At 47.2% G+C, this 11589-nt stretch overlaps 1 protein-coding gene across 1 annotated transcript; it reads right to left on the bottom strand.

The window, feature by feature from the left end:
• Nucleotides 1-7057: 7057 nt before the first annotated feature.
• On the bottom strand, nucleotides 7058-10876 carry LOC131186205 (nuclear pore complex protein Nup214-like; the record flags this gene model as incomplete). The annotated part of the gene is made up of 4 exons (XM_058159558.1): nucleotides 7058-7308; nucleotides 8671-8695; nucleotides 9814-9953; nucleotides 10689-10876. Coding segments are annotated over 4 exons (387 nt in total), but the record flags the coding sequence as incomplete, so codon positions are not given.
• Between the last annotated feature and the right edge of the window lie 713 nt (nucleotides 10877-11589).

The raw sequence follows: 11589 nt of genomic DNA, 5'->3' as shown, positions 1-11589 counted from the left end.
CTCCCGAGGTAAATCCTGGCGGCCCTTCCCCCTCACTTTCCAAGTCACTTTCTGGCAGGAGGCCCGGCTCGGGGGGCGCAGACACAACACTGTGGCAGAAAGCCAGGCCTCTCATCCCATTGTTGATTTAGGGTGTCCCAAAAATGCTGATGAGGGGTTCGATTCCAGTGGTTTTTCTTGATCATTTCCTATTTTTTTTTCACTGTTTTTCTTCTAAAAAAACCACGACGACGCTTCCCTTTTCTTTAAGGCGGGGGAGACAGTCTTTCCCCTTAAAGATTCCTGTTTTAGAAATTTTCCCCATTTTACAGCTTCACGCCGAGCACAGCCGAGACCTTCTCTTTGTGGATTTGCACAGAGCAAAAGGGCCCTGTGTTTGTTTTTTTTAATTGAAAAAAGAAAAAGAAAAAGAAAAAGAAGGGGAGGGAATCAAAGTTGAAAGCCTCTCCACCATTTATGGTGTGGTTTTAGAAGAACGAAGATCCAGGATGCAGAACGATCGGAAGATAGTTTAACGCTCACTGTGCCCAAATAGGATGTAGAACATCGGTGATGGCCACCACTATGGACCAGCGGTAGGACATCCGAGGTTTTTCTTCATGGGAGACTCCAGCTGTCATCAGCCACAGCCGGTCAACACGACGGGAGCTGCCGGGAAACAATGGGGATATTTCTCACCATGGTTCCCTTCCTTAAAAAAAAAGGCGGCGGTTCTTCAGAACACTATAAAACCCAACAACTGCCTTCTCTTTGTCTTCTGTAGAGGAGTGCAAAGTTGACCTCATCCTGGAAACTAGACACGGTTGGCTTGGTATGACAACGCCTCCCCCTGCCTGCCCCTTAAAACACGCTGGCTGGGGAATTCTGGGAGTTGAAGTCCAAGCACTAGTCGAGCTTGCCAATAGATACGGTTCAACCACGTTTGTTCCTTCTGGGTAAGAGAAGGATCCTCACTGCATCACTGTGAATGGGTTTTTGTTTTGGGGTTGTCGAGCTATTGACGGTACCAGTTCACTCACTCACTCACACATACACACACACAATAGCGAAGGGAGACAAGGGCCAAAAAATTCAGAAGGAAGGTTTATGGGGAAAGGAAGAGTTGTTTCATCAGGAGAAAAGTAAAGATTTTCAGGAACAACAGAGACTGGCCCTAACAACTTCCACAACCAACTTTCTGCCTGGATTTTGATTCAGCAATAAGAACTAATTTTATTATTATTATTTTTTTTTTGCAAAAATACTGTGAATTTACTCTGTGTGGGGTTTTTGTTTTTTTAAGTACCAGGAATGGGCACTTAAAAAGAAGTGTTGAAATAATAATAATAATAATAAATAAAAGAGGTCAAGATGAAAACAAAAAAGGAATATTTCTGCTTTTAGGGAAATGTTAAAAGGAGGAATGTTTAAAAAAGAGTAAAGAAATTAAACAGCAATTTTTTTCAAAAGAGAAATGGACTGATGTGATTTTATTTGTGCGAAAAACAAGAGGAAAGGTGTGGAAATGGAAAAAAAAAATCAAATACAGTTGTCCTCGACTTACGATCACAATTGAGCCCAAAATTTCTGTGGCTAAGGGAGACATTTGTTAAGTGAGCTTTGCTTCATTTTATGACTTTTTGCCACGGTTGTTAAGCAAAGCCCTGCTAAGCGAGTCACAGGGTTGTTAAGTGAATTTGGCTTCCCAATGGACTTGGCCTGTCGGGAAGGTTGCAAAAGGCGACCGTCATAAATATGAACCAGTTGCCAGGTGTCTGAGTTTTAATCCCCGTGATCCTGGGAAAGCTGCATCGGCTGCATGAAAAAATGGTCGTGAATCACTTTTTTCAGCGATGCTGTAACTTCGACCAGTCACTAAACGAACTGTTGTAAGTTGAGGACTACTTGTATCTAACAGGGGTATCAGGGAGGAAAATGATGGACGTGGAGAAGGGCTGGTCCCGAACACATTCAACTCAAGCTCCCCTTACAGGAGTGGCCAAAATTGTGGAAACCTTTTGGGAAAAGTGTATTTTCTAAAACTAGCTAATAACACCACTTTTTGGGGGGAGTAGTACCATAATATCATATATATCAATGGAAAGAATTTAATCAAGAATGTAATGCAATAGCTTTTACGAAAGATTTGCTATTAGGATAGCAGTTACAGTATAAAGAAGAAAAGTGAAACACGTAGAAAAATGAGATATACAAAAATTATCGCCGTAGAAAAATGAGATATGCAAAAATTATCACCATAAAAAAATGAGATATGCACAAATTATCACCATAGAAAAATTATCACCATAGAAAAATGAGATATGCAAAAATTATCACCATGTCAGTGAATCCTTAGTTGGGTAACCTTTAGCATGAATGACGGCCTTACAACGTCTTCCCATGGAGTGATTTCACCAAGTCTTTTGAGTTCTGCAGCTGTTATCATGGGAAACCAAGATTGAACGATGGCTTCTATTAACTGGGTTTTATTGCTGGGTCGCTTCTGACTAACAAGTTTGCTCCACAGATTTTCCATTGGGTGAAGGTCTGGGCTATTCCCAGGCCATTCCAGCAGTGGAATAGGATTATCTTGAAACTCCAAAAGAAACAGTGATGTTATTAGCCATCTAAACCTCAAAAATGCACTTTTCCCAAAAAGTTTCCACAATTGTGGCCACCTGCTGTATGACAGGTAAGCATCAATTGATGTTCCGGGGGGGTGGAGATGTCCGGCTTACTTTGAGCCAACATCTGTTTAAGGTTACACCTGTAGGAGCTCAGCGCGGAGATATTTTGCAGGGTTAGAACCGGGATCTTCTCTGCAGCTCAAACCTGTCGGAGGCTGAGCCAACAATGCGTGGCATTTGGAGAGCCAACAATCTTGGCTCGAGCGCAGGTCTATTTCTGACACCACGACGGAGGCCCACACAAGACGTTGGGCGGCCGGGCCGCCGTCGACAACTGCCAGATAACACCAGCTCCTTCGCGACCGATAAGTTGACAAATGCTTGGAATGTTTCTTGCCGCTTTATCATCTGCCTTCTCCATCTTTTTGGGTCAGCAAGAAACACCGAAAGGGTCTGAAAGTCAAGATGCAATTCAGTTTGGGCACACGCGCAGCTTTGTTCAGTTTAAATTGTGTCTTGATTCTTTGCGAGTTTTATCTTAGGAAGAACCGACTTCAATCTGTGCTTCGGGAAATGAAGACCTTCAAATAATAAAGCAAATGCTTGTTGTTCTTCAGTCACTAAGTTATGTCCCCATAGACCACAGTATGCCAGGTCCCCCTGTCCTCCCCGTCTCCTGGTGTTTGCCCAAATCCATGTCTCTTGCATTGATGACACCATCTAAGCATCTCCTCCTCCTTTTGCCTTTCAACTTTCCCAACGTCAGGGTCTTCTCCAAGGAGTCCCAAGTATTTCAGCTTCAGGATTTGTCCTTCTAAAGAACAGTCAGGGTACACCTGAACTAGCAAACCGACAAGAAGCTGTGGTTTGCATGATGGTTTACTGCCCTAAACATCAGTAGAAGCAGAAGTCAAAATCGTATTTCGGTTGAAGCACGATTCAACCGGTCAACGTTTCTCCAAGATCTACAGCAACGACAACTCCAGCTTAGGAGACCAACATTCTTCTGTTTTTATGTCTTGTTTCTAGGGACAAAAGCAGTGGTGAGTATTCAGCCGGTTTGTACCAGTTCAAGCGAACCGGTAGCGGAGATCACAGGTGGGCCCGTCCACCCGCCCTGGCATAAAGCCGTTCTATTTAGGCCGTAAAATCGGCCCCGACTCCCTTAACAGCCACTTTTGACTAGCGACAGAAATCCTGATCCCGATTGCGGTTGCGAGTCGGGGGTATCTGTATTTCTGCCTATGTTTTATGGATTGTTGTGGGTTGCCTGGAGTCTTTGTAGAATAGAATAGAATAGAATAGAATAGAATAGAATTGAATTGAATTTTATTGGCCAAGTGTGATTGGACACACAAGGAATTTGTCTTGGTGCAATCCCCCCTTGTAGGGGGACAGCTGGGCAGAGAAGGCCTGCGAATTAATATATATATATATATTCTCTTCCGCTGGACAAAGCCCATTTGATCTTGCATACCAGAGATACTAACGGGAGGGGCCAAAGGATCCATAGCCGAGATTAACTCTCCGCCGATAACTGGATCCCGGCCAGCTCAACCAGGGAACCAGCTGCCAGACTGGAATGCCTCTTCCAGCTAGCTTCTGGATCGGGAGCAATTGAAGAAAGGAACGCAGGGGGCTCAGCCGCACAGCCGCCAGTGTGGTTGTGCGTTAAAATACGCAGTCATGCCTGCGCTGTGTCGATGTTGAGGTAGGAGAGGGGCCATGCTAAGAGTTTATTGGACAGGAGGAAGAAGGGAAGGTGTAAGACAGTTAGGAGAAACTCTGTCCGAAATTTAAGACTTCACAGCCAATATTTACAAAAAAGAAGAGGGTATTCGTAGCTCAGAATTGAACTTTGGAGTCCTTGATGCTCTCTACTAGGCTAGGAGGTTTTCTTCTCGCAGACGTTTCACGACCCAACTAGGGAATGTCATCAGTGCTAAAAGGGAGACTTACCAACCCCACTGCTTTCTAACATTGATGACGATACCCAGTTTGGTTATGAGACGTCTGCCAAGAAAATAATCAAGCTCAAAGGATGCAAAGGACCCCACTATGCTCGTCCTCCCCCATCCCACTTTTCTCCTCCACTCCGCACAACCCATTAATTCTTTTACACAATTAGCATCATTGTGTATCACAGCTTGATGGCCTTAAAAAGGGACGGCAGTGGATAAATATTAAGAAACAACCAGTCAGTGTCAGAAAAAAGTGATTTCCGCCTCCCCCCCCGCTTCGATCTCAAGAGGGTCCCCGAAAACCGATTAGGGGGCTTAAGATACCGAAGGTTAAGAACGACCGAAATAGCCGACATGCAGGAGATTCTTAATAGATGCCATTAGGAAGATAAAAGACCAGCTGCCACAGCTGCCTTCCGTGATAAAACTCAAGTGGGAAAAAAAACAAAAAAAAACAAAAAAATTCCTGCAAGAGTTTTTGCTGCCTGCAAACATAGCAATGGAGGCAGGAAAAAAAATAATCAAGATTCGCCACGAAGTGGGCTTTGGCTAAGGTCTTGATTTTCACGCGGGCCTGCGAGATATCCTTTCTCCAGGCTGTTATTTTTAGGAAAAAGGAATCCGGCGTCCTTTCCTTGCCGCAAAAGGAAAACTGTGAGCATCTTTTTTTTTTTTTAAAGGCTTCTAGTCCTCATGGTTTTAGAAGACGGGGGAAATCTCTCATCTGGATGCCAAACCCTTCCTTCCCTTTCCCATATCCTTCCTTCCTTCGTTCAGTCCTTTCTTTCCTTCCTTCTCCCAGAACTATCCTTCTTTTTAAAAAAAAGTTTTTTTTAAATTTTATTTTTATATAAACAATCCATCTTCCATTAACCCAGCATGTCGTCTGGGTACAAACAGGCATCAGGAATCTGGCTTTACTAAAGATGTCACTTTAAAACCATGATTGGCTGTTAAGAGTAAGCCAGTCTTTCTCAACCTTGGCTGGGGAATTCTGGGAGTTGAAGTCCACACACAAGGTTGATGCAACGCTACACAGACGTTCCTCAACTTAGGACCGGTCACTTAGCGACCGTGCAAAGTTATGACAGAGCTGCCTGGGGGGGGGTATGTATGTCAGGGATATGAAGTCCCCTACACTAGGGCCGTGGTGTGGCTCAGGCTGTAAGAAGCCTGTTATTAAAAAAACACAGCTGCCTGCAATTACTGCAGGTTCTAGTCCCACCAGGTCCAAGGTTGACTCAGCCTTCCATCCTTTATAAGGTAGGTAAAATGAGGACCCAGATTGTTGGGGGGGCAATAAGTTGACTTTGTAAATATACAAATAGAATGAGACTATTGCCTTACACACTGTAAGCCGCCCTGAGTCTTCGGAGAAGGGCGGGATATAAATGTAAACAAACAAACAAACAAACAAACAAACACCAGGGGTCTCCAACCTTCAAGTTGCCAAAGTTGGAGACCCTTGCTCTACACCCCTGCAGTCATGTGACCATATTTCAAGCCTTCGGTAACTGGGTCGTATTTACGGCCGTTTGCAAGGCGTTTTTATTAATTAATTAATTAATTAATTAAATTTATATACCGCCCTTCTCCCGAAGGACTCAGGGCGGTTTACAGCCAGATAAAAATGAAGTTACAAAAAATTAAAAACATTTTAAAAATCTAATTCAAATTAGGCCAAAACGAATAAAAACAGCGATAAAACCATAATAAAACCCACATTTAAAATACGTTAGGCCAGCCCTGCGCGATAAAACAAGGAGGTCTTTAGCTTGTGTCGAAAGATCCGGAGGTCGGGGAGTTGTCGTATCCCCGGAGGCAGCTCATTCCAGAGGGCAGGAGCCCCCATGGAGAAGGCCCTCCCCCTGGGCGTCACCAGTCGACATTGTTTGACTGACGGTACCCTGAGGAGACCCTCCCTATGGGAGCACACAGGTTGCTGGGAGACCATTGGTGGCAGCAGGCGGTCCCGTAAATACCCCGGTCCTATGCCATGGACCGGATGCATGGTTTGTTTGTTTTTTTTTGCAAAAAAAACAATAACACCCCAGCATCTATTTCGTTTTTAAGGAAAACTGGGTCCATATCAAAACCACGGCTCATTTAATGAATGAATGAATAGAATACAGCTGGAGGGGGACTTTGAAGGTCTTCTAGTCCAGCCCCCTGCTCAAGCAGGAGAACCTATCTGATCACGGCCTTCACTTAAAACAACCGGTGCTAAAGGTAACAAAATCAGTCGGTAAGGGGAACCAGCCTGCTTTACGGCGGTCGCAAGTCAACTCCGTTAAGGTCGTACCTCGAGGACCTTAGACCTCGAGTAAACCAATCACCCAAGAGAATGCAGATCTCTAAAGGATCCCTGCCCAACCCTCCCCCCAGCTCCTTTCAAAGGAAACCCAGCGGATCCCTATTAAAAACGAAACAACCGCACCCACAAAACACCTCGCTGGGTTTTTGAGGTTTGCCAAAGCGGAATTCAAAGACCAGCAGACAAAATAGCTTTTATTTAGCGAAGCCGAGCAACATTTCCATTAACAAAACGAAACAAAACAAAAAAAAAGAAAAGAAAAAATAGGCAATTTCACGAAGGTTTTTTTTTTTTGTTTGTTTCCTCTGTTTTGGTTCGGTATAAAAAGTTGGAGGAAGCGACGTTTAAAAAAAGGAAAGTTCCAGAACAGTGAAAGAGCGAAAAGTTGCTTGTTCAGCTTCTCCAGCCGCTGAATCCAGAATTGGATCTGAAAAAGGGGGAAGAAATAATAATAATAATAATAAATAATAATAATTTGAGAAAATGAGAACGAAAGCCGGTTGGCTTTTAAGACAGAACCCGCTCCGTTTCGAAGTACGGGTAGTCCTCGAGTTACGACCAGGAAAAAAAAGAGCCCAAAATTTCCGTTGCTAAGTGAAACATTTGCTAAGTGAGCTTTGCTCCATTTTACGATCTTTCCGGCCGCAACTGTTAAGCGAATCCCTGCAGTTGTTGAGTCACACGGTTGTTAAGTGAATCTGGTTTTCCCGCTATTGCTTATTGGTCGCAAAACGAGATCACGTGTCACCCCCCCCCCCCCGGGGACTGTCATAAATGTGAGTCAGCTGCCAAGCACTCGAATTCTGACCTCGTGGCCACAAGGAAGCTGCCACGGCCGTTAAGTGTGAAACCTGGCCATTTACGTCCCTTTTTTTTTCAGCGCCGTTGTGGCTTCGAACGGCCATTAAACAAATGGCCGTAAGTCGAGGACCACCTGAACTGGATTGGAGGCGTTCCAATTTGAAAAAAAAAGCTTTGAATGGCCACTCAGTGAATTTCGGCCACGTGACCACGGAGGGGTGTGTGTGGCTATTGCGACAGTCGTTAAATCTACCTGAATCTGAGGCCTTCAGATATGAATGGCTTCAAGAGGCTTTGAGTGGTCACTAAATGAACGGTCGCAAGTTGAGGACTATCTGTATTCCCCCCCCCCCCCGATGGATCAAGAATCGATGGTCCTTTCATGAAAACAGCCGAAGCCTCATCTTGGTTTAAAGAAAAGCACCCAAGGATGGGGAGGGGACAGAGGGGATTTTTATGGTGGGAGCAACTCCGGGGGGCGGGGGGGGGGGAGGGGGAGAGTGATGCGGTGGCCTAGAGGTGGAGCTCTCGCCTCACCATCAGGAGGCTCTGTGAGTTCGATCCTACGTAGCGGCAGTTATTTCTCTCTCTTTCTCACAATGAGAAAATATCTGCCGAACAAAACTCCGCACTGGCAACAATAAGGGCATCCGGCCAGTAAACACTTGGCTCCATTCAGTTGCCCTGACTCCACCCTGATGCAAGGGATTACGGGGTCATCAAAGCCCCACCCCAAAAAAAAAAAATCAACTCCAGAGAGGGGGTGAGGGGGAGAATCATCCGCTAGATCCTCGGCTTTTCCATTAATGCTCTTACAAGGAGACAGAAGAGACCCAACAAAGCCAGCCTCTCTGATTAAAAAAAAAAAAAAAAGCTCGCAAGCAGGATTAAAGCGCTTTTTTAATATCTCTCAGCCGCAGAAGAAAGCTTTCGGGGACGGAAAGCAGCCGGTAGAAAGGCAGACGGAAGGGCAGGGATCTGGACTTACGCATTCGACGATCCGAAGCCAAATCCTACGGGAGGGGAAGAAAAAAAGAAAAAAAAAGAAGATGGGCAAAAGGAAAAAGGAAGGATTACTGGGGAAATTACAAAAGAAGGAATACGCTTTGCAAAAAGACAGGATTCAAAACCCTTCCCTTCCCAGATATTCCCTTTATTCGGTTTGACGCTACTTTTTATTATATTTTAGAAGAAACTCAAGGCGGTGAAACCTACCTAATACTCTTTCCTCCTCTTATTGTCCTCAAAACAACAACAACCCTGTGAGGTGGGTTGGCCTGAAAGAGGAGGACCTCAGGCCTAAGGCTAGATTAGAACTCACTGTCACTTGGTGATTGGCCCAAAGTCACCCAGCCAACTTTCATGCCTAAGGGGCACCAGAGTTCACTGACTCCTGGTTTCTCGGTCAGCACCCTTAACATTAATGTCTCATCTTTCAAATTCTTTCCTTCCTTCCTTCCTTCTCCATTTATTATTTTCCTTCCTTCCCCTCCCTCTCATTTTTTCCTCCCTCCCTCCCTTCCCATTCCTCTCTCCTTCCTTTCCTTCCTTCCTTCCCTTCCTCCCTCCCTCCCCATTCCTATCTCCTTCCTTTCCTTCCTTCCCTCCCTCCCCATTCCTATCTCCTTCCTTCCTTCCCTCCCTCCCTCCCTCCCCCTTCCTATCTCCTTCCCTTCCTTCCTTCCCTCCCTCCCCCTTCCTTTCTCCTTCCTTCCTTCCTCCTCCCTCCCTCCCCATTCCTATCTCCTTCCTCCCCATTCCTATCTCCTTCCTTCCTTCCTCCTCCCTCCTCCCTCCCTCCCCATTCCTAACTCCTTCCTTCCTTCCTCCCTCCCCATTCCTATCTCCTTCCTTCCTTCCCTCCCTCCCTCCCTCCCCATTCCTATCTCCTTCCTTCCTTCCCTCCCTCCCTCCCTCCCTCCCCATTCCTATCTCCTTCCTCCCAATTCCTATCTCCTTTCTTCCCTCCCTCCATCCCTCCCCATTCCTATCTCCTTCCTCCCCATTCCTATCTCCTTTCTTCCTCCTCCCTCCCTCCCTCCCTCCCTCCTCCCCATTCCTATCTCCTTCCTCCCCATTCCTATCCCCTTCCTCCCTCCCTCCCTCCCTCCCCCTGATCCCCATCTCCTACCTCCTCCGCTGGCCCCAAAGCCAGAGAAGCCGCTGCTCTGTGTGCCAAAACCCGTAGACTGCTGAGAAAGGGAGCCGAAGGTTGGGGTGTTCTGACTCGCCAGCGTCCCAAAGGAGACCGTGCTTGCCGTGTTGCCGAAACTGGGTGGGGGGGGAGGGAGGGAGGGAGAGAAAGAGAGAGAGAAAGAAGAGTGGGGTGAGGAGGGCCTGGGAGAAGGGATGTCCCTGGGCTGCTGGACAACCGCTTCTTGGCCACCCGACAAAGTAGACCAGAAGAAGGAAGCAATGCGTTCCTTTCCCTCCCTCCCTTCCCTTTCCCTCTCTACTTCTTTTTCTTCTTTCTTCCTATCTTTCTCTTCCTTCTTTCTTCCCTCCCTCTTTTTGCTTCCTTCCCTCCTTTCTTCCCACCTCTTCCTACCTGCTTCTCTCCCTTCCTCCCCCTCTCTACTTCCTTTCCTCCTATCTTTCCCGTTCTATCTCTTCCTTCCTTCTTCCTTTTACTTCCTTCTTTCCTTCCCTCCTTCCCTATCTCTTCCTACTTGCCTCTCTCCCTTCCTCCCCATCTTTCGTTCTCTTCCTCCCTCCCTCCCTTCCACTTCCTTCCCTTCTTTCTTCCTACCTCTTCCTTTCTATTCTTCCTCGCTCCCTCCCTCTCCTCCTTTCCCCTCCTCTCTCTACTTCCTTCCTTTCCTCCTTCTCTCCCCACTCCCTCTTTTCATTCCCTCCCTCTCTACTTCCTTCCTTTCCTCCTTCTCTCCCCACTCCCTCTTTTCATTCCCTCCCTCTCGAAGGGCAAGGCAGGAAGCTGGATAATACAGGCATGCAAAGAAAGTCATGAGGTCTAGAAACACAGGAGGGGCCTTTCGGCCAGCTTACCCGAATCCGCCCGTGTTGGCCGCCGAGGTCCCTTCACCGAACACTTTGCCTCCCGCCGAGCCCAGAGGACTTGCAAAGGCCGGGGCTGAACCGAATGCCGGCACCCCTCCGAACCCGGGGGAGCCCCCAAAAGTGGGAGGGCTGCCGAACACTGGAGCAGCTCCGAAGCCACCTGAGCAAAACAGAGGCAAAAGACAGAGAGAGAGAGAGAGAGAGAGAGAGAGATGTTATGTAGACAGACATACATCGACCGACATCACCGCCCATCGAAGTCAACCGTAAACAAGGTTACAACTGTATTGAAGCTCAGCCTGGGGCACCTTCCCGCCACGAGGAGCCCCCTCCCACGTTCCCAGCAAAGCATCTTTTGACACGTACCCCCTCCCGAATCAAGGATGATCCCAAAACTGGGCCTGCCCGCCCCCAGGCCAGACCGTGGGAAAATTTCTCGCCACCCAGGAACAAGAGAAGAGCAGGCCTGCCTGAGCTGGGTTTGAGGGGGGGGGAGGCGGCGCACAGGTCAGGGGAAGGGTCCTGCATAGTGCCCACCCTCCGTTCCAGAGGCTCAAAAGCGTCCTGTCACCCCTCCCTCCCGCCCCACCCTCTTCCTCCCACGCCAAACGGGGTGGGGTGGGAGGGAGGGAGGAGAAAGAGAGAGAAAGAAGAGTGGGGTGAGGAGGGCCTGGGAGAAGGGATGTCCCTGGGCTGCTGGACAACCGCTTCTTGGCCACCCGACAAAGTAGACCAGAAGAAGGAAGCAATGCGTTCCTTTCCCTCCCTCCCTTCCCTTTCCCTCTCTACTTCTTTTTCTTCTTTCTTCGTATCTTTCTCTTCCTTCTTTCTTCCCTCCCTCTTTTTGCTTCCTTCCCTCCTTTCTTCCCACCTCTTCCTACCTGCTTCT

The sequence above is a fragment of the Ahaetulla prasina genome, chromosome 16, assembly GCF_028640845.1.
Source record: "Ahaetulla prasina isolate Xishuangbanna chromosome 16, ASM2864084v1, whole genome shotgun sequence".
Classification (NCBI taxonomy): domain Eukaryota; kingdom Metazoa; phylum Chordata; class Lepidosauria; order Squamata; family Colubridae; genus Ahaetulla; species Ahaetulla prasina.
This window is presented reverse-complemented; position numbering and strand designations above follow the sequence as displayed.